Raw genomic sequence first — 23,888 nt, 5'->3', positions numbered from 1 at the left:
CACAGTTCATTTTGCCAGCATTGCGTTCCGCCTCCTTACCTCCAGTCTCCAGAGAGGTTTCTTTCTGTAGTCTCCATGGACTTGATGCCATCCATGTCGAGCTTCGATGTTCGAGTATCGACTACCGCATATCGTAACGTATATCGAATCTCGAATGTCGTCGCATCATTTGAATTATAACCGACTAACTTTGTTGATAATAACCTTAAATATATCACCGAGTGTCAGAAGTACTTTTGATGTTTGTATAGGATACTATTAATCAAAGTAATGGTCAATTTGAGAACATAATAAATTTTTCAACCTTAAAATAAGCCATGGCGGAATTGCAAACTGCGTTAACCGCGATCAGATTACTGCGAATAAGTGTCCGGCAGCTTTTTAATCCTGTGGGAAGCGGCCAGGGAGTCGATGGTGGTGAAGATAACTCGATGACAAATTTTCCTCGGGACCTCCAGGAATTTCTAAGTACTATTGCTAGCCGTGTAAGGTAAATTACACATTACTCACACTTCATCAGATAATAATTACTACATGCCTGTGATTGTTTAAATTTTCACGCTTCTGAAGTTTCTATCGATCGATCAATCTTTCATGTCTGGAAAAATGAATTACTGACTGAATGTTTGCAGAGATGTAGAACAGGCGGTGAACACTCTGGAACCAACTCCGGAACCGTTCGATCTTCCAAGTATGATGTACCTGGGCCAGCACACGACACAGGAAGGACAAGCGTTCCACGACACATTGGTAAACACTTATAGATGGATAAAGGATGTTGAGGAGAAAAGCGGCGTCGCCCAAACACTACTTAGTCAGAACTCAATGACGCGTTCGTACCTAACTGCGGGCAGACCAGTGAAAAAAAGATTGCGAACGGCCAGTCATAACGTTCCTCCGGAGTAAGTACTCCAGTACTTGCTGTCATAAATTGTGACACGTGGAATCGACGGCAAGCTTTTTTAACAAATGATATCAACAGGCAAGTCGACTCTGTCATAATGACAATAGACAGACTGTATGACGACATGACGATAACCATTTCACGACAGCTCTCTTCCAATGCCGTGCTCCACGTCACTCTTGGTCACATTTTGAAAGCAGTGATTGCATGCAAGGGGTTGTTGATCGAGAGCGTGGTCATAAAAGGGTACGGAGAGTCGACGGATTTGTGGACAGAATCGCGACACGAGGTGTTCAAAAAACTTACAGAGAATGCATACGCGGCTATGCTTCACTTTGATTCACCCACTTCACCTGAATGCTCTGTTATATCGTTCATGGTTCGTTTAATTATTCGTTTTGTTTTGGGCGACGGAATAATGCATCCTCCGAGAAAACTTGATGAAATCTTTGCATATTCTCCAGGACTGGTTCCACAGCTTCACTAATCTGTTCAGTGTACCTTGCAAACGATGCGGATTGTATCTTCACAACTTCCTGCCGCCTACTTGGCGAGATTTTGACACCTTGGAGCCTTATCATCAAGAGTGCAGAGCCTCGTAATTGAAATCCCGCAACTTATTACGACTGGTAATAAACTAGAAAAGTATGTACACTCAACTTGGTCTTCTCAGTTTGTATTAACAAAAAGGCGCGACTACTCTTCAATCGTTCTTATTCAATGAATCGCAGAAATAAAGAATGATTGGAATCAAATTTCGACGAATGGTAAGTTTTTCTAAGCAACCAATCATCGCATTGACCTTATATAAATTATGCATGGTCGTAATTGAGTGTTCTATTATTTACCGTATTGTTCCGAGCATAAGACGACCCCCAATTCTGAAGAGTGTTTTTCTTAACTATGACGTAAGACGAGTTTGCATAGTCCGTTTGGAGGGTGCTGTCAACGACGAAAAACCTCGGCGAATATTCGGAACAATACGGTATTTCGTATATTTGCTAAATATACCTGGTATGTATAGAATAAATGAAGGAATACATATGTCAGCAATTACTACAATACTTCAATTATTACCAATAAAGCTTCTAACGACCTGAATGATCAAATAAAAGCTTTTCATCATTTAACAATTGATTAATAATATCAGTATCGACAGCTTGAGAATGGCATAAGTACTTTCAATCGGTTTATTCGATGATAAACAAAAAACATTCTGTCGCTAGTGTTTGAACCGTGTAGCTCGCCGATTGCCGATAAGAATCCAACTTTTGTCATTTGATCTGTACAATTGTCCTTTGTTTTGTCAACTTCGCTTAAAATATCAATACCTGTGTTTATGTTTATGTGTGTTTGCAGAGCTGATCAAGAAACACCAAAGGGGCAAACCATTTTGTGATACTAAAAAGAGATTTATCTACAAACTGATAGGGAGCTGCAAAAGTCTCCGTTAGATTAGGTTATTACGCACTGTAAATAATTGATTCTACAAGTTTATGTAAGTAGGTTCTTTTTTCCTTTTTCTTTATTTATAATACGCTAATTGTATATTATTGTGTTTAATTGCTACTAGCATGAGTTTCAATCACTGAGCTCTATAACGACTGAAAATGTGCGAAAGCGTTATTTAATTGAACAAATTGCAATTTATACCTGCTTTTTTCATCTGTGGATGTTTATATCAATCCAAATACTGCGTCCAACGTCCCACGGACGTAAACTCCGGTTGTAAGTGATCTACAGATATTTTTTCGTTTTGGTGAAACCATCTTTTGAGTTCTGATCACTGGACCCGTATTATTGATATTATTATGAATTTCCATACTTGCTAGTTTGATCGCAACATCATTTATTAATTTTTTCCAATTTTCGCAACAAAACTGTACTTTTCATGGGGTAATTATTCATTTTTATTCGGTATATAACAGGTGTGCAGTTGATTTATCTTTATTCTAAATCTATATATCATTCTTAATATCATCATATCGTAATTAATTCTATGTATAATGACAATCATAATCATAATGAGTATCGTTATAATGTAATTATAATTATGGTGTAATTGTTATCGTCACAGAACTGTACACATCCATAATTGGAACATTGGCGCTTTAACGAGGGCGCAAGTCATTGTTTTTTTCATTTTTGTTTTTTATTTGTATGGTAATGAACTTATTTTACTCATTGTTACTGTAATCACTGGCTCCATGGACTCTGGGTCCCAACTTTGTAAGGCTCTATCTACTTTGCGTCAAATGAGCTTACCGTGATTTTATTTATTCACTCAAAACATTTTCTGCAAATTAGCTACCCTTTTTAAAATAAAATATATGAAATGCTGTATTTTATATTCATCGATACATATAATTCAGCGTGTCGTAAAATACTTTTGAAATTTGTAGAATTGTTATCGTTATTATACTCTGGAAGACAATGAAATTATTCAAGTAGCATTTTACGAGATGCGAATAAACGATTTGAAAAATCGTCTTTCATTAAATTCATATTTAATTTACACGATAATAGAATTCTTCCTCATAAGTAGCACTTTGATAACTTTTGAGAGAAAATAACGTGTTTTTTATATTATACATCAATTTTCAAATCAAACCAATTTTTCGGTCAAGTGATTGAAGAAATTTGAGTCACGCGTTCCATGAAGAAATAAAACTAGTCTGCGAATGAATGCAATTTTCTGTGATAAAAATGCCTGTAAAATTTATTACAATGTTATATATATTTATAAATTGAGGTATACTGCCTTGTCAGATTTATAGTGAATGATTAATATATATTTTTCAGCCAAAGAGTCTTTAACTTAGTGAATGTAAAAGCCTCAAAGTGTACGAGGAATAATAATGTCGAAATAGTAGACAGTGATAAATGCATTTCTATACATATACAGTTGACATTTTGTTTTTTTGTGAAGATGAAAATTGTTGTATTGATAATAAAAGTGCAATGTACTTATTATTAGTCACAATTGTTGATTCGAAGTTGCAATGCAGAACAATTGTTCATACAGTTTTGATGTATAAAATTATTCCTACCGAAATACCATAAATTTCCAACTAAACACCGCAGTATATTGGGTTGTCTACCACTGAGGGAAACATATATCGGTAATCCAGACCTACCGAATTATCGGTAGGCAGCGCTTTTAAAGTCCTCGCCTAGTGACTTACAAAGAACTGCCCGTGTTACTGATTTGTACGGATTTGGCTGGGCAATAATTTCATTGGATATAACCTATGCTGAAGGTGTCAGTGACCACGTTTCGGAGTCACGTTAGAATGATCAAGTGACTTGACTTGACTTGACTGAAGTGATTATGACTCGGTAACTCTGTTTTACCGATATTTGTTCCCCTCATTAGTAGGCAACCCAACGTACTACGGCGCTTAATCATAAACAACCGGTATCATTTTTAAGTGATAAGCTTTCACGTAACGATAATTATATTACTTTCATAATCGGCAAGTAATTAGGATTACTATATTATACTCTTGTCATTCACTGACTTATCGATATGCAGGTGGGAAAAAATAGCGTGATGTGTGCCAATAAATAAACTTACATGCGCGCGAGGGTGTGTGAAATTCTAGAATTTCGATCGCAACTCTAATAAAATTTTAAATCTCAACATCGAGAGCTAGATCAATGGATTGTGCATACATTTTAATGGTCGAAAAGTAATTCAGTGATTCAATAGTCGTTGAAAAATGATATGATTTCATGAAAGTTTGCTTCCTTTTGCCTTTCAATATGCGCTTCCAAACAAATCGAATAAATATGGATAGAAAAAATGTTTTTGAACGATTTGACGAAATGACATCAGTTACATCAGAATAGTTTGTCGTTCATGTACCATGCAATGGTGCTGAAGCAATTCTACTCCTGCCAAAATATTAATGCAGTTCAGGGACAGTCGGATATGATTACTTTCTGAAAACTTTGATCAACAGTTTCATGGCTGATTGAAAATTTTTCAAAGATTTGTCAAGTCAACCACAATTCCGCGAATTAACTTGAAGACGAATCAAATCGTTGATAGCATGAACAAAGAATGTTCTGAAGCCTCTCAATTTCATATTTTCAACAATGATCTCGTAGTTATAACATTTCGTATGAGACGTGTTTCAAATGCACGTTATACGGTGAATTGTTTCAGGATCGATGAACAAGGCGTAAATATGAAGTTACCTTTATTAACAATGAAATAATGATGTAGATCGAGAAGATGAACATCCCGCCCAGACCGTACAAGTCGAGGGTACGTCGTTCTGCCCTTTCCATCAGGGGATTCCAATGTTTGCAAACTTCGCACTCTCTTCGGTCAATCCAGAACTCATGAACAGATCTGTAGAATAGTAAAAAACCTAAAAGAAGAAAATTTTTCTCAATGTTTGCGTTACAGTCCATAAGTGGCAAGTTCAAGTTCTTACATGACATAAGTAATTTCACTGTTAGAACTCTTGCAAACAGTTCCGAAGTAAGATACTCACTGCGTTAATACCGGACAGCTGTTGTGACAACTGCATAACAACCCCAATAACCAGAGCAGCCCTTAATGTTGGACTGCATCTGAGTTGTGTCATTGAAATGGAAGCTTCTGTATGTTGAGCACGTTCCTCTGCTCTCATCTCTTTAATGTCTTCTTCCACTTGATTACTAGCTCTCAGTCTTCTCAAGGCTTTCCTTGCTTCCTCTTCCCGTTGCTTTGTTATGAGCAAGTATCCGAAGTAAGATAATCTGACTACAGTTACCGAAGGATTGTCACTTCTGTCGTCAAAGAAATTAAACCATACCTGTAAATTTGTCCTCTCAGAGGAAACTCAATTCGGTTCCCAAGAAGCAAAATGTTATTTAACCCATTTCTAGAAACAGGAAGCGGTTTTCACTTCTAGCAAACCTCCGCGTTCGGTCGGAGACTATAGCTGGCAAGAGTTACGAAAAAATTGAAGTGTTAGTACAGTATTAAACGATCGGTAATTCCTAAATTTAGGGAATTTAACATACTGGGTGAATCCTGCTGCATTTATACAATCCAAAATACATTCTAACGAAATAGCCTGTACTTTAATAATTTCAATTTGTTTCAGTACACTGAGCTGCATAAATGTAGGCAGAATCCAGTAAATAAATTAGGGCAAATTTCGGTAGAATGTGCACCAAATTCTATTAATCTGATCGAATTCGTACTGTTTTGAATTGCTGATGAGCCATTACCACGAAATAACCACGTGTATGTTTGATTGAAATCATAAATGGTACTAAACATTGTTTCATTTGAATATATAACAGATGAATTTACCTGGGAGATTATGGACAAAATGGTAATAATAATAGCTGCAGGATGGCAGGGCAGATGGCCAAACCTAAAAGAACCGGCCAGCGATCTCTTGTGCCAAGAATCTGCTCGATGCCCAACACCTGGGAGACCAGGAGGCCCACCGTAACAGCGAGCTGGTTCACCGTGCCCAGGCCGCCTCTCAAGTTCAGTGGTGCTATTTCCGATATGTACATGGGAACCAAGGAGGTGTTTAAGCCACAATTAACACCGATGATGAACCGGCCGAGGAACAGGATTTCATACGAGTTGGCAATTTTGGTGCAACCCATAAGGCATGCCCCGACGATGCCCAGCACGTTGTTTAGCAGTAAGCCCCCCTTTCTGAAAGACAACCAGACGTTACGTTAACATCAACCTTCAATCACGGTCAATTCGCGCACTAGATACATAGAAATCACTGAAAGCACTTCTACATATCGTGACTTCTGTTTTAACGTAATTTCTAGGTGAAATTCGTTGCATTCTTCTGTTTAAAATGAATTATGCGAGTGCTTTCGAACGAAATTATTGCGAAACTATAGCCAGGCATAGCTGCTCAATTATCATTTGGCTAATTTTATTTACTTGCAAGATTCGTGCTTTGTCACTAGTGATAGTAATTAAATTGGATCAAAAAAATATTGTAACAAGTAGTTGAAAACTTTTGCAACGAAAGTAAATTACAGCTACTAAAATACATTTTTTTATTATTCATGTACACGTAGTAACGAAATAGTTATAGTAGAAATTACTCAACGAATTTTTTTATATGACTCGTAATTTTTCCGATGTGAATTTATGATATGTTGTTAAATTTTACTAAATTCCAACACTAACTCAGAATTTGCACAAAATACTGCTAATTTCTTATGCATTGTTTCCCATTCATTGTAGGATCACTCCCGATGAATATGTAATTTAATCCTCTAGTCTGAGTGTCTACTTTGCATCAACGTTAGTGAATAATTTTTCGACACCTATTACGCTTTCTACAAGCTTTTTTCAAAAGTCTTCAACAATTGATGACTATTATGCATTATATAAAAACAACCTCTCTCAACTTGCATATCTGTATTTTAGATTTTCTCTGACTAATCTTTCCCGCCAAGGACATGACAGTCCCATTCGAAATTAGGACATTTGAAATACAAGCAAAAGCTTGTTCAAAAACTATTATTACACTTGACATCTCAAATCCGTGCGATTCTTGTAATGTAAGATATTAGCTACTGATTGAACAGTCAAAAGTGTACCACCAGTTGTCTATGTATAAATGTGGATGATTCTTTCGACACCTGACATGCTTTTGGCTTCGTGGCCGCAGGCTTTTTCATAACTTTGGGATGTCATAAGATACTTGACCCATACTCTACATAACGGCTTTAGATGATCAAACTCACCTGTTTAACTTAAATGCTCCAGCTTATGAGTTTTAAGAATGTTTACGACATAGCAATCCAAGGTTTCTTCAACCAATTAGTACAATCCAAAATGAAAATTATCAAAAATACACTCCTATAGCCGAGAAAAGTTCAGCCTTCCAACGAAGGTATCGATCATCTATGTGGAATTTAAAACGATAAATATTCTTAAAACTGTGAAAAATCACAACATTTCGATTTCGAAATATGCGTTCTTATAAGTTAAAAACGAATTTGTCATTTTTTGATCAATGAACAAATTGAGAAGTATTTTCACACCAAAATTATATATTGTCAACGATATTTTTATCACTTTACTTGATTGGAAAAAAGTACTTTTAAAACTATTCGAAAAGATTTGTAGAGCGCTACAGGCGGCGAACGCGTTTTAAAATCTTACATAATCATGATGGGTACACTTTCATGTGCTTGTGTGTTAGAAGTTAATAACCATGTAGGTCAGAAGACTGGCGGATATTAAAAGAGCCACCGTACAATATGTGTGCCGAAACTTACCTGCCAAATCTGTTGGCAATCATCCCTCGACTAAAACCGCCAAGCATACCGCCAATAGCGAATATACTGACCGCAACTGAGTACAACCTCTTTAACTGCGCTCTCTTTAATGTCTTCCCCATACCTATTTTTGTACACATCCTTCATGAAGTTCTCAATATTCTGTCGAAAGAATGGAGAAATACTATGAATGGCCAATGATTAGTATAACATCAAAAGTCACTGGGTGTATTGTTTCCGAGTAAACGCTGCAGTATGTTGGTTCCCTACCACTGAGAGAAACAAATATCGGTAAAACAGGGCTCCCGAGTCATTATAACTTTAGTCAAGTTAAGTCATATAATAACCACTTCAACGTGACTGCAAACGCGATTATCTACCGTTTCAGCATAACTTATAAACAACGAATTAAGCGTGCTACCTACCGATAACTCGGTGGGTCTGTATTACCGATATTTGTTCACCTTAGTGGTAGGCAATCCCACATACTGCAGACTATACTTGAGAACACCCGTGATAGCCTACCTTTTTTTCTTCGTTATCGAAAGCGTCGTCGTTGTCAGGTCGACCTCAGCCTCGATCGCGGCCAAGTCGGCGGGGAATTTTGTCCTCGGCGGTGTGTCGGGGGTGAGGGGACGGCCGGAGTTCAACTGCTGAACGACAACCCTCGCCAGAACAGCACTCAGCGTCAGCAGAACGCCCGAGCAGAGGCCGACCCAGACGTAGAACATGCCTTCGTCTTTCGAGCCCTCGAAACCCGCACCCTCTGTAAATGTAACCAGCAAAACATGCCTCACTTTTCATCAACGCTTTCGTCGTTGCCGTCTAATGCTCGGGTGTAAAAATGGTGAACGCGGAAATTTTTTCTGGTCGCAATCGGAATTGTTACATTCATGATAGGGAGATGATTCTTTGGTCTGTCTTTACCAACATCGTAAAGCGACACTGCGTTATTTTGACTTTATTAGCAAAGCCAGCCACGCGTCGGTGATGCAAAAAATTGATCCAGTTACCGTTGAAAAATTAATGGAGTCACTGGTTAAAATGAGTACACTTTTCGCGATCGGTAAAAACTGGCTATCTAGTATCCCATGAAACATGATACTCTTTTCCATCAAAGTTTTACCGTGTTTCCTGAGAAACTTTCCGAGCATTTACTTACGCAAATAAGCATGAATAGCGTCAGATGAGTTTGATCTTAAAAATAAACGAGAATTTTTAATATATTCCACAGAAATGAATGAATCCTACCGGTACGTACGTGAAAAGAATTTCAGTACCACTGATAAACGTGTCAGAGCAGATCAGAATACAGCTGTTGAAAGATGCAAATAAATCGCGAGGGATTTGAAAAAGATGTGGAGAACGCATCGAGGAAACTCAGGAATTCTCTGTGCATTTTACTGAGCACTTTACAAAGACGTCCGGAAAGATATTCCGCAGAATTGTGGTCAAATCCACGGCGAAAATTTTTACCAGATAGCTAGATATGGTACACAGTGTTCTGCAGGTGCGATCATAGCAGCTGCTGTTATCGAGACTTAGTGCTTTTATTGCAAACAGAAAAATTCAGTCGAATCAAGACAACGTGAAATTGAATTGTGCTAATAGAGCGTATTTACTCGATTCGAGAATTAATTTTGCTCGAATATCCAATGACGTCGATTCATAAAATGTTAGGAGCTTTCCATGACCCGAAACTAGTTCCTCCGAGACATGTTTCAAAGAATGTGGTTTACTTTTATCGTCTGAGAGAAAAAAAAAATATCGTCGCGTTACAATCGAAGTTATGCCAAGTATAATCACATGATAAAATAATGTAATATAATATAAACTTACGTATATTTACGTATATTACGCATGTTTATGTAATGTAACAGCAAGTGTATCGATTTATACGGTATTATTTTCGAGAGAGTCGGTTGTATTTTTTTTCTGTGGTAGTGTTAGAATCACCCGTTTCTTACACATTTTGAATTTTGAAAAAAGCTTATATGGTATAGTGAGACATTGTTATTTCATTTTTATTTTCCTACAGAAAAACGCCCTCCAAAAAAGACACGAAAATCGGCTTAAGTTACCAGACTACTACCTTAATCCTTCTCCGAAAAACCGTCGAACTGTTCCAATCCAGCGGCGAAGCGATCCGTTCGCGTTTAGTACGGTACAAATCCGCAAAAATGGTTTCGTAAGAAAAATAAAATTTTTCAAACCTACGAATTTTAACTTGACAAGCTGGATGGAATTTTGCAATTCATAGAGATACACATGACTTGGCTAGGGAAAAAATGAGCTGTTTCAGAATCATTGTCCAGTTGTGTATATTATTTTATCAATTTTTTTGTAACCATATAACGAATATTTGATTTCTTTGGATGACGGTCAGGTTTGAAATGAGCCTAATTAAGCACCCAATTTTATTGTTCCATACGACGTTTCGACAGGCCCCGCCTATCGTCATCAGGTTTCTGTGATATCTAAAAAGCCACGAATCGTTACATGAATTACATTTGATCACCAACTGTCATGTTAAAAACATTACACAGCTAGCAATTGTTTATCTCTATCGTATCAAACTATTTTTCAGTGTTTTCAATTTTAATATTCTACATAAATGCCACGTGTGGTAATTGATCATATTATTTAAACTAGAATTGATAATCAAATTATTTGTCGCTTACATAAATCGACATTCCTTGACACCTGCGTTGTTTATTGCACGGTGTTCAAGAAGGAAATAAATACCAACTTACATTTACTAAGCAAACCGTTCTCTTGATGTTTAAATTAACAACAATCTTTGAATGTCACCTGCCTGTTTACATATTCGTTGGTATATTAGCCCAATTGTTTACATAACAGTCTATGCCTATTTATATAGAGAATTTTAAATGATGTCAGAATAGAGGTGACTCAGGTTCTGAATGTCAGTTCTTCTGTTGACAGTATTGTTTTTAGATAATGTGTATCATTTCTTTGATAAGCCTCTTATGCCAGTTATTTTGTTTTTCAATTATTTTTTCATTTTCAAAGTTGAAACTGTGCCCTTCAACCAATGATTGCTCAGCCAGAGCAGATCTATCAGGATCACGCGTCTTGAGATCACAGTTATGATTTGTTATTCTTTTTTTGAAATGCTGTGACGATTGGCCAATGTAACACTTGTCAAAGTCTTTACATTCAATTTTGTATACAATGTTGGTTTCTTCTAGTATGGCAGTTTTCGACTTTAAATATGTAAATATATTATTCAAAGTGTTAGTAATTTTATACGAAACATTAATCCTCATTTCGAAATTCCTGACCATAAACCTCCGTAACATAATACATGCTGTACGAGATTAATCTTGTGTACTGTTTGTCACTGGCGGCTACTTCCGTTATCAAATTCTCACGTCGTTCACATTAATGACTTAAAAATATCTCAAATTTCGATTTGTTATTTCCCAAATCAGTACCGAAGCCTTATTAGCTTGATCGGCAACGGTGTGAAGATATTCTGCAGACACAACGAATAATTAACCACGGCGAGTCTACCATTTATTAATCCTGTCTTAATTATTCACCTTTTTCAATTGCAGCTGTTTGATCCTTAGTTCTAAAATGACATGATCATAAATTTGTAGCGTCTAAGGGTCGAGCAATTGACTTTAGTAATCGAGAAATTCACAATTTGTGCTTTAAATTTATAATTATGGAAAGTAAAAGTGTCAATAATTGGGTCTAAAGGTGTCGATAACTGACACGCTTGATTTCCGCTCTGCAGAAAGTAAGTTCCTCTTACTTCCCGCTACGTACGGAGCAAAGAGCAAAAGATCCAGTGCGGTTATTTTTCGGTTTCACGAAAAATGGCTTTTTCTCTGTTTCACTTGAAAATTCGGAACTACGGTAAACACGCGGTCGACATTGCCTATCGAACAATACCCACCCTCTGCTATTTCTATTTATTCGCTGTGACATTCAAAACCCGCTTGTCCTTTCACGGTCGTAAGATAATCTCAAGTTGACGGCAACAAAGTTTGTATTTAATCACGCGTCGAATTTGTGACGATGTGATCCATTCGAAGTAAACATCGAGGATAAGAGGTCGGAGCGGATCAGTTTGCCGAGAAGAGTCGGAGGGAACAGTTTGATTTTGAAATTGCGTGAAGAAATCTCTGCGAAGTGTGAAAGAAATGAATCCTGATCAGGTAATAAACCAAAAACCGATACACGACGAGGCTTGAAATTGCAAATATATAAAATAACGCGATTAAATAAAATAACACGTACACACTCAAGTATTCACATTCGAGCTCCCTTCGATATCTGCACAACTTCTCGCAACCGCTTGACGTTTTCATCTAAATTTCACCAACGGCTATCCGATATCCTCACTTTCGTTATTCTTCAGTCACTTTTACGACAATTTTGAATTGAATTCGATGATTATTATGTACACATTTTATTTTTTATTCTCGTTCGATTTAAACTATCAGGTCAAATTTTCTGAGCTGCACCGTGTACAAGGGAATTAATCGTCTATTTTATTATAAATGTTATCTTATGGCTCGTCGGTAACTATAAATAAATGAAAAATCTTTTTTTTTTCAACACTATCTTCAACTATGCTGTGTATTTTTCTTTACTGGTCTATTTTACTTCGTATCGTCGGGTTAGTGGAATACAGAGACGCGTGATTTTTATTTTCGAAAAAGAGACACGCAGGTTTTGAAGTTCAAGAAAGTGACACGTCGGTTTTGAGCTCCAAAAACGTGACACCTCGGGTTTGAAGTGAAGAACAGGACAACTCGCTTTTAAATTTGAAAAAGGGGACACGTAATTTTGATTTTCAAAAACAGGACATGTCGTAGATTTTTCTAATAAATTTATTTTTCATTTCAAATTATAATTTCTTTGTTTGCTGAGTTGTTTTCTAAAGTGGAAAATTTTTAATTTTTAAAAATTATAATGCAGGTATATTATCATGTGCAATAAAAGTTGAAAAATAATAACGTCATAACGACGCTACTTGTTTCCATCATAATTTCCTTAAATTGCTTATTATTTATAGTCTTGTATATAATATTGTATATATTGCGTTAATCGCGTACGTACTTTGCCTGCGAAAGACAAAAAGACTTCCTATTCATTTCATGCAGTTACCACTTTCAAAATGATAAAAATTTTATCTTTAATACAAGCGACACGACTAAACAAGTTTTAGAAGTGATAAATAATGAACCTTATTTTTCAATACTGTACATAATGGATACAATTTTTCACGTAGAATATAATTAATAAATTGTAATTGAAATTCGAGATTAAATTCCTCCGTTATTAAAAATAAAAAAGTTAATTATTTTGAATAAATTATTCAAAATTACAAAAAATAAATCGATCAGAGAATAGGCTGTAAAGTGGACACATGTATATATGTATATATATATTAATGTTATATTATAATTTAATGTCTTTTTTTCTCAACGCACAGATCTAATTTCTTTTGATAATATTTGCGTGGATTGAATTGAACCCTTGGAGCTTTCAACATTATTACAATATTAATATTATGAAATTAAAATTTGTGATACGAAAATTTATTTGTGACGTGTCCCGTTTTTGAAAATCAAAACGACGTGTCCCCTTTTTCAACTTTAAAAGCGAGTTGTCCTGTTTTTCGCTTCAAAACCGAGGTGGCTCTTTTTTTCAAGCTCAAAACGATGTGTCACGTTTTTCACCCTCAAAACCGAGGTGGCTCTTTATTCCACTAACCCAACGATATATGAACGTTACGAAATTTTGAATTATGTTTACGCTCGTTACCCAGCCAATAACACTCACACGCAATGTGTTGATATCGACAGTCTAGAGTCAAGTGCTATTGTCTGTGAGTGAGGCGGATGACAGTGCGAAGGCTAATCCGAACATTCGAAACATTGCTGTGATCAATTTTGTGGAATCGCCGACTGCTGAAAAGATAACGAAGTTCTCAATCATTCCGGTATATTGCTGCCTTCGTCGACGTCGTTCGTAATGTAAAAATATTTTTTGACCTCACCGTCGACGAACAAAATGATTTTCGGATACGAAGATCAATGATAACGACACATGTTGACGTTTCGACCCGAGTGGGGGGCCCTCCTCAAAACGACATTTAGTGAATTTTCATATTTCGCAATCAGAGACAAAAATTCTATACACGAATCGCAGGTTTCAGAAATTCTTTCAAGATACTTAAAAAAGTTTTTGAAAAATCGAAAAATCTGGCTAGGTTGAAAATTGATTGATTTTGCACGGAAAGTGCCACATATTATTCACAAACAGAATCCTGGAACTTGTTTTGAACGTAATTATGCTCGAACGAACTTTATTCGTTCAAGTCTCAAACTCAATGCATGATTCGCATAAAAAACCTTGAGATTCGTGTATCTTAATTTCTATCTGCTGCGTCGTTCTTTTCTTCCCAATAAAATGAAAATCCGCGTACTGGAGTGTGAAAAAAGAAATTAAAATCGACTGTCGGAACGCCTTACATACAATATATCCCCTGCAGGAAATTTTTTCTCAAAGCCATTATATGCGATTTCACAATCAGATTAATGTAGCGTGATCAATTCCCCCTCCGACCCTTCCCGAGTGATTGAGAGATTTTCGCCCACGAGATAAGAATATACATGTACGGGGCATTCCACCTCAGCTCAACTCTACTTATCCCGTGATATTTTTTTTTCCTCTTTTTCTGATACATGTCGTTTTTCGTTCTCAGGGATCAGAAAATTATTGCACTCTGGAGGAGAATTCATTTCTTCGCAACTTGATAACCTTCGTTTGCATATTTAAAAACGACGAGTTTCAAACGAAAAAAGAAAAAGAAAACGAAAATTATGAAAATTAATTGAAATTAACTTACCGACGCTTTTTTGATAAATATATGTATTGAGAATCTCTATCTTAGTCACGATTTGTTTAAACAGCTAAATTGTCTTTCTGTAAGAATACAAGTTTCTTATTCACAATTGTCACAACTTTATAAAGTAACTTAAACTAGAAAAATGTTCTCACCTGTAAAAATATAAGAAACGAAATTAAAAGTTATTATATCCCAATCGCTTCTACCTTACAGTTTTTCAATGTATATTTACACTTCAGTGTCTATTATTGAACCGACCACACTCGTCGTTTAGGACGACGTGACAGCTATGTCGATATGTTTCGAGTGTTGTTATTTATTTACTTATCTAACTGGCGCAAATAGGCGAAATGTCAAATCAGCAAAGTAATACCGTAGAATTACTTTACGTATATATGACTGATCAACTCACGCAATATCGAACGAAAACAATAACATAACAATTTTCAAATGCAATTGCTGTTATAAAATGTATCAGTGTTAATAATTCGGCATTATTTTGATCAATTCTTGACACCGAACGTACTGACAATTTTTTAAATATCGTAATTATTTTCTGGGTACTTGAAAAGAAAAGAATAAGTAAAGTTTCTTCCTACAATTTTGAGAAAAGCGAATACAAAACGGTCATTATCTTTCGTATGAAATCAGTACGCGAAATTAGCGATTCGAACGAACGGAAATTTTGAACTGAAAATAAAACAAAACGTTTTTTCAACCATGCCCCGCACAATGCAAACACCTAACCACAAGACAAAAAAAAAATCATTCTCTTCCCTAACTGCTCACTACAGACTATTTGATTTTCAAAAACCAGATTACGATATAAATGCACGCGACTATTGGTTATACTTTTTTAATACTTGATAATAATTGTGAGTGTACAAAATGTTCAATTTCCAAAAACCAATTGCTAAATACACATTATCATTGATTATATTTTTCAAATACTCAATAATTTTAAATATTGAAACGGGTATCACAAAAAATATATGCATTTACCAAAATTGATTCGATTAAATTCACAAGGTTATAAATATCCAGAACTAGACTCACTGTAACGAAAAAATCCGACTGATGCAACATTAAGCTTAAACATTAAGGCCGAGTAAGAAGCGGTTTTCGCTAATTGCCAATAGCCTTATCCACCGCTTAATTCGAGTCAGATCCGCGAAAAAAATGTACCTATTATATAATATGCGAATGTACCTAACGAGATTTGTCAGTCTGTGCGAGCCAACCCGACTAAGTTTTTACGCCACCATTTTCAATTTTGTTGAAATTTTTGAAGTTTGCAGTGAGCTTAGAGCTTTCTTTCACCCCGTTAATTTTCCACAGCTATTAGTTACCCCGGTTCTACAGCGAATGCACTTTTTATGCCGCAGGCTAGTCTTGTTTAATTACCTTGCTCGTTAATTATAATCTTTTCCCACCTGAAACAGTTTCTCTATTAAATATCGCATTTCAACTACGCCTGCAGAGTCGAATAGCTTCAACAAACTACAAAAACTATTATTGTCAATATGTAATAACATTATTGTTATCTCACCACTACACAGGATGATAAAAATCGGAATACCGATATCCTGTTTTAAAAATTACGCTGGTTCGTTGCTTCTATTCATTCATAATACATATTTTTATCCATTCAATCCAATGCGAACCTTAATAATCCAGCCAGTCAATATTATACGAGACTTCTGAATTTTGAGCGAAATTTGTAACCGGGCGTCTTTGGTTTATTTCTCTGATCGTTCGTGCTTATTCATGAATATACGTGAAAGAAATTTAAAGGTTACTAAATTCACCAGATTGAAGTTAGTAACGTTAATGTAACGGGATATTGAAACTAAAATCATTGTTTCGATAGTTGAGATTTTACTCAACTCATATACCTACTAGAACGAGGATTAATTCATCTACTCTGTAACACTGTTTGGCTTGCCGGATTCATCGTGTAATTTATTTCTAAAATCACCGAGTAATTCAATTGCCATTTTATGAAAACAAACGTCCTGAAAGTCAAAATTTTATTTCTTCTGGAAAATTTTCACAAACGTACTGATTTAAGTAAAAACAAGAGCAAAATTGAAAATCTGTAAAAATTTGTAACGTGTGATAATTTTTCTTTTCAGTATATTCGGAAGCAAAGTTACATTTTGCTGGAATCAAATGCAATACGATCGTAGCAACACTAAGACACACTTGGAAAACCTGAAAAACCTGAAAAACCTGGAAAAACTGGAAAACCTGGAAACCCTGGAAAACCTGGAGTTGGAAAAAAACTGAAAATATCAGTTTCCTATCATGGGAATTGGAAACGATTTTTCGAGGTAACAAATTTACTTTTTTTTTGTCACAAAAATAAACCGGCTTATACTGACTTTTTTGTACAATATGTTGTTCGTCAATTCGAAATAAATTCGAACCGAATATAGAGTTGATAAGCCGAACGATTGAGGCTTTAGTACTTTACTAGAACTGGGGAAATATGAGGGAAAACTAGGTTTCAGGTGCTGGCAAACTTGGAAAATGTGATGGAATTTGTTGTCCAAAAAATTTGTGGCCTCCCTGACTAGTGAACTAGTGGCAGTGTCGCATTTCGATTCCTTTGAATTTGAATAAAGTTTTCGCATCGCGCATTAATGCCAATTATCCTACGTTGATCATAATTAAGCAAATCATTTGCCGCCGTCAAGCTTTGGCTCGATAAAACTTTCACAGGCTTACCCATATAATCCATATCAGCACGAATGCTCGAGAGGTGAGCCATTATGTAAATCGTGGCAATTCTCCAGCACATGCTTGCACCTTAAATTCACTCACTATGGTCGACAGGTTCCATTTTCTCACGGTACTCTTACCCACCTTCCTTCTATCCGCTCAATGCGTCATCGTGTACGATATGCGAGGCATTTTTCGTCCGTGAGAATATTTTCGAACATATTTTGTTACATCGGAATTCACTGTTGGCTGTTGAATATTGGATTCTAATCAAGCTTCTGACGTTACTGCGACGAATGTCGACGGAAAAAAATTACTAGTATCTGTGAAGAAGGATTGAAAATTCACGCAGTGGTGAAATAACGAGAGAATGAAATACGTTATTTTATTCATGGTAGAAACGGTAAATTTTTCCTTCGTTTTTCCTAGAACTTTCATGTAAAACTTATCATCTCCCCAAGTGAAACTGAAATCTATTTTAGAGTGTTTTAATCTGAAATCTCGTATATTTTTTTGGACCTTACGTCAAGGATCAGAGGCAAAACTCATTCAAGACTCTCTTCTTCTTCTCACTAATTTGGTGAAAAGTTTCTGAAACTTTAGAGATTTTTAATATTGATAGGAACGCATCAAGGTTACAATTGATGACAACGTGGGATCTGATGCCCCAAGAAAATCAGAAGTTCAAAAACTATAATTGAAATTGAAGAAAATAAATTAACCGTATTAAATGAACCGCGTTTACGCTTATAAAAAATAATCCGAGTGAAGAATCTGTAGTGTTTGTTAACTTTATCAGGATCGAATCATCCTTGCGTTTTTTTTTTTTTTATATACAAACATCGTATTTTTTGTACTTTGTTAGATCCAAGCTAATTATTTCTTTTGTAATTTGATTCTTCAAAAATTTCCAGAAATGAATATTCAATCACCTCGATACAGGTTTACTGCAGAAGCGATCCTTGATTAATTCAAACCGATATCGATTTTGCGTACAGTTTTTTAATTAATTAAAAAGCTTTAATGGAAAAATCTCAAATCAGGGTATTTTCACACAATTCTTTTACGAAAGTATAACCGTCAGCTATCATTAATCGAAACCAACGGATCGGTGCTTTTCATTTATTCATTATGATCGGACCAACCTTACTCGGTGAAAGTTTTCAGAAAATTTGAAATATTCTTTAGCGTTCAATACGAATTTTTCCGGCTTCAATTCACCTTTCGTTTCTCATATTTATCACTTATTCTTATTAGTTCGAACACCTGCTTATAGAATTTGGTTCTCATTGCGTCCCACATGCAAGGATACGAATACAGCCAAACTCCACGTTCGGTACACAATGCTGGTCTTTCGAAAGGTGTCTCGAGTCCTCGATACATACTTTGACATTTCTGAAAGCTTCTTTTCGGTCAGTTCTCAACTTTCGAACCTGCAAACTGAGTTAGAATTGAAAATGTCCTAGGGGCAAAAAAGAACAACTTTTCCCAAAAGTATCATTATTCCTACCGACATAATAATCCCTACGGATAAAGCAAAACTTTTATTCACCTCCGGTGGGTCGAGTTAAAAAAATAGAAGACTATGGTACAGAAGGAAAAGAAAAAATATCAAAGAGTCGAGAAACTTGCAAAAAAGCTGAACAAAATAGACAGAACTTTATACACCGTGGTTGATCCCCACTATGTACGCCGAGCGTTTTCACCAGCCAAAAGTAAACTCCGGAACGCAGTCAATATTATCGTACAAGAAACAACAAGCCCCAAAAAGGCGACTGAATGAAGATCTCAAATTCCGTACCAGCTGTGTTCGCATAATAAATGATAAATTATTATCAAAGCTGTGCGGTAAAATTTCAATAACTTGCCGAACATTTGAGTACCCATCATTGAGCGGAAGAAAGTCGACGAAACAAACAATCCTCACTGCTAATCACTCTCACTAACCACTGTCAATGGCAAATGTCATCTCTCGTGCATTGCGACGCTGCATTCGAGTCGGTTGGCCTTTTTGATTATTCAACTCGCGGTCTCAGGGGCGATTAGTTACCATTTAATTCCCTACTTCTCTCCGGCGTGGAGATACGGCCCGAGGATCGAGGAAGCTTTCGACATCGCGTATCGTCGACCCAACGGCGCCGAAAGCTGACGGGTGACTGTCCTCTCTCTCTCTCTCTCTTTCCCTCTCTCTTGCCGTCGACGGAGTCCCCCCCACTCTGCGTGAGGAATACACCTCTCCCCTTCAGTCGTCAGAATCGTCGCAAGCTCCTGTTTTACCGCACTATATACAAGCCTGGAAAGAGGAACCAAAGAGGATAGGGTAGAGTAGAAACTGCCATAAGGCGTCAATGTATTTTTTGCAACACCTGCATGAAAAGTCCATTTTTATGCATCATTAACAAGCACCGAAAGTAGTCTTTTATGCACACGTGCGGGAAAAACTTTCACGCATCGCTAGCAGTGGGAGAAAAAAACCTTCGCACATTGTTAGCGGTGTGCGAAAAAGACGGTCGCGCTTTTATCCACAGTTGCGCATTTCGCAAACAGCTGCATTAGCGCCACCGATGGAATAGTTTGTCACTCTTTGCCGTGCTTGACATCGCTGCATCGTCACTAAACAGACGTCGTGCCGTGGTTTCGTGTAAAAATAATCGCGTACGTCGGACTTTTCATTTTTGTTTTTGCGGGTAAAAGGACTACGTATACGGTATTTAGACCTCGAGCTACAGATTTATTGCACAGTATAAATACCTATAGCCAGATATATTATAGGATATTAAAGTATGAAAAATAGATTCAAGTCGAGAATTCATCCTGTGTACAAGATACATTATAGGATGTCGCAGTATTGAAAATAGATTTGACGTGTTAACTTTTTCATCAAGTTTTCCAAATGCATTTCGGGTTGAAATGATCCAAACAGATTTGGAAATGCGTTCCTTCGTCGGAGATGTTTGCGAATTCCAGCCGTTTTTCTCGCCTGTAAAACAGCATACGAATTCATGTAATACGTCTGATTGATGTACAGCAGCTTTTACGATAGACATACACGAAATATTCGTTTAGTAAACTAGGTTATGTTTGAATATTATTGCTCTTGGTTTACACTTGCTCTTGAGCGTCGTGTGGATTGTAAAAAAAAATATGGCCTTTTTGCATTCGAGCATTTTTTCCATAACCTTTCACTTCACACTCCAACACCATTCCAGAAAATAATAATTTCCCATAAGGAAACACAGCCGCGCTCGCGTTGCTTTTCGTCGGTTGGAATGTTTTGAAACTTGAACGTTTTCACCCCCCCAGGTCGCCAAATAAAATTTCACAAACTGCGCCGTAAAAACAATTTCGGTTTGCCATAAATTTGTTTCATAGTACTGCGGAATTTTGAATTTCGACGCCTATACGTCAGAAATGTATACGAAAAGGCGCGTGAAGTCACTGAACCGGAATCGTAAGAGATTGTGTTCGAATGGCAAGACTTCCCGATGCGCCTCGCGTTTGTCAGCATAATTTAATTGAGTTCAACAGAAAAAAAATGCATCGGAAATTACAGTTCATCAACTTGTATAATAATACAATCCTGCAGTAGAAGTGATTTCAGGGAAAAAAAATCATGTTCGAAAACTCAATTTCTACCCACTGCGCGCTTTGTATACGCACACGAATTCTTATATCGTTTAATTTTGTTTACGGTTGGTACTAACGATGTTTCATATGCTTCTTACGTATGTGTGTTCATTCAAAAATTGCAAACGAAGTGGAATGAAAATTAGGTACATAATAAATCAATCGTGGATTACACATCTTTGGCTGGAATAATACGGAAGCAAATTTTAGAAGTGAGAGAAAGATTCAAAATTTTTCATCCGAAAAACAGTTTAGTTTTTCGTTAAGAAATCTAATCCGTCATAGATTATAACTGGCGCAAATAATTTTGCGTGTACTTTTTCGAGTCTTAATTTTATATCTCAGGATTAAGTAACTAACTTCACCGGTATCCGATCGTCAATTTCGATTCGTAAGAATTACAGACTCTTGACCTATTTTCTCATGTTTTTCTCAAACACACGATACGCGAATGTAAACGAATTCCATTTAGAAAACCGATTATGAGTCATTTTTTAACTAGGTTGCTGTATATTGATTCTTTGTGAATTAGCAAAAATTTGCGATACGTAATATTGACAAAAAAAAAAAAAACATTTAACGTCTCCAAAATAAAAAGCACGATTTTCTTAATTTTTCTAAATGCAGTCACAGTTTTTTTCAACTTCAAGTTCGTAAATAAGTAACTTTAATTGGCGCTCAAATTTTTCTGTAAAATATATTTAAAATAGCCAGTAACATGTACACTGACGAAATTTATTGTTTTCGGAAAATATCTTGAAACCGTGCTAAAAAGGCCTTCAGATATGTCCAGCAAAAACATCTGATAGGCGAATCTGGATTTCCATTCGTTAAATACATTATCAACAAAAATTTTGCCATCGGAATCCGTGATTCAATATTAATATATGTTACATATCAATATATGTATACAAGTTTCATTACACCGGTCAACACGAACTTCGAGTGCGGGTTCTAGATGTCAAGTTTTGATTTCTTCCACGTCACTGATGAAAAAAAAACTAGTGTTTTAAATAAAGTTTGTCTATGTAAATACGAATGATATTTCGGTTTTTAAGAAGAATTACTTAGATTCAATTGAACTGTCATCCGAAAATAATAATTAATCACAGGTCAATATAAAAAAAAATCATTTTGAGTTTATACTTAAACAAATAAATTTTGATTCGATCCATCGGATATTAACCAAAATCTTCATTTACTGCTGATAAAGTTTACTTTCATCTTTTTAGCGTTAATAAATAAATCTTGAAGTTTTTGGTCATAGCTATCATACACGTGCGGTTATCGTGCATGCGTTGTAGAAAATGAAAAAAAATTTTGAATTGAAATTTTTGGTTCCAGATTGCAAGATTGAAAAAAAAGAGAAGGAATGAAGTGTGAAATCGTACCGCAGCGTTCCCGTGGCACACTCTGGAGTCGTGGTTATATTTATCACCAGCTCAGAACGGAGGTGACAGTCATAGTGAAATACTGTAAGTCAATCGATACCATCATATTTAATCCAGCATTTCGTATTTTTGAATTTGAACTTAAAACTTGATACAAACTCAACTCCCTTTTCTATGTTGCAATGAAAAAGGAGGTTTATACTGAGTAAGGCAGCTCAACATTCAATGAGAGTAAGTGAGTTGCGTAGGGAATAAACAATCAATTTTATTTTGAAGTGCAAAGCAAATGGCTAGATTATCGGTTGGCGACATCCTCTCCCCTCGGGGTACAGGACGCGCGTTAGTTACATAAAAAATGAAAAATGTATTACGTTTTTGTGAAATAATTACACTCGGGACTTTTACTGTAGGATATAGCTTTATTTCACAGATGAGTCACCTGTACTCGCTCGGGAGACTACTTAGTCTGTACTCATAGTCCGAATCGCGATACACACGAACGCTTACAATACGCGGCGTCGTGTGTATGTGTGTATGTTTATATCTTCGGACTTACTAATACCTGAGATATCACAGTTTTATCATGCAAATCAAAAATCGCTGTATCATATGTTGGGGACATCCTCCCCCCCTTGGTCTGGACGTGCGCCCTTGAACACCGTTTTGGCAGGTGTCGCCGTCAACCGTATCAGTTTTGTAATTAAGCGTATGTAAGAACCTCTAGCGGTTCGCACTTTCGCTACCCTCGCTTTGTTATCCATCCTGACGTGACGTGATCAACGACCCCCTTGATCAACGCTTTGTGTTGTGGGTCCACTATCAGGACAACGTTCCCAACTTTAGGCGTTTCATTATCCCGCTGCCATTTCTCGCGTGTTGTTAGACTCCGTAAATACTCTTTCACCCATCGGTCCCAGAAGACGTTTGCCATGCTCTGCGCGACTCTCCATGATTTACGGGAGGACGATCCTAGTAAGAAGTCATTGGGGGTCAAGGCTTTTGGATCTGCCGGGTTTACTTCGATACGTAGTACCATGATAGGGCGACGCTGCCATCTTCTCGACAGCATGAGGATCCCCCC

The 23,888-nt window shown here is 36.5% G+C and overlaps 1 protein-coding gene, 1 long non-coding RNA gene and 1 pseudogene across 4 annotated transcripts; 2 read left to right on the top strand and 1 right to left on the bottom strand.

The window, feature by feature from the left end:
- Positions 1-29: 29 nt before the first annotated feature.
- Positions 30-3,326, top strand: LOC124186091 (mediator of RNA polymerase II transcription subunit 27-like). 3 transcript variants are annotated; one of them, XR_006871550.1, is made up of 6 exons: positions 30-490; positions 633-902; positions 983-1,283; positions 1,369-1,671; positions 1,773-1,918; positions 2,264-3,326. XR_006871550.1 is itself a non-coding variant. In XM_046577462.1 (5 exons), exons 1-4 carry the CDS (start codon positions 318-320, stop codon positions 1,504-1,506), a joined length of 882 nt encoding a protein of 293 aa, XP_046433418.1. In that variant the 5' UTR covers positions 30-317; the 3' UTR covers positions 1,507-1,549; positions 2,264-3,326. The 3 variants fall into 3 exon arrangements, 1 of the variants encoding a protein (XP_046433418.1); XR_006871549.1 differs by lacking the exon at positions 1,773-1,918; XM_046577462.1 differs by lacking the exon at positions 1,773-1,918 and having other exon boundaries at positions 1,369-1,549.
- Positions 3,327-3,490: 164 nt separating this feature from the next.
- Positions 3,491-8,904, bottom strand: LOC124186596 (annotated as a pseudogene).
- Positions 8,905-12,149: 3,245 nt separating this feature from the next.
- LOC124186092 lies at positions 12,150-23,460 on the top strand. Its single transcript, XR_006871551.1, has 3 exons — positions 12,150-12,363; positions 17,201-17,398; positions 22,761-23,460. It is a non-coding gene; the product is annotated as an uncharacterized LOC124186092 (long non-coding RNA).
- Positions 23,461-23,888: the final 428 nt, after the last annotated feature.

This window comes from Neodiprion fabricii, chromosome 7 (assembly GCF_021155785.1).
Source record: "Neodiprion fabricii isolate iyNeoFabr1 chromosome 7, iyNeoFabr1.1, whole genome shotgun sequence".
Lineage (NCBI taxonomy): Eukaryota > Metazoa > Arthropoda > Insecta > Hymenoptera > Diprionidae > Neodiprion > Neodiprion fabricii.
This window is presented reverse-complemented; position numbering and strand designations above follow the sequence as displayed.

What these genes read in the sequence shown, in the direction of transcription:
- LOC124186091 (XM_046577462.1), top strand. Translation starts at nt 318, where the DNA reads ATGGCGGAATTGCAAACTGCGTTAACCGCGATCAGATTACTGCGAATA. An exon ending in ACTATTGCTAGCCGTGTAAG is followed by an intron (nt 491 to 632) that starts GTAAATTACACA and finishes GAATGTTTGCAG; the next exon opens with AGATGTAGAACAGGCGGTGA. An exon ending in AGTCATAACGTTCCTCCGGA is followed by an intron (nt 903 to 982) that starts GTAAGTACTCCA and finishes TGATATCAACAG; the next exon opens with GCAAGTCGACTCTGTCATAA.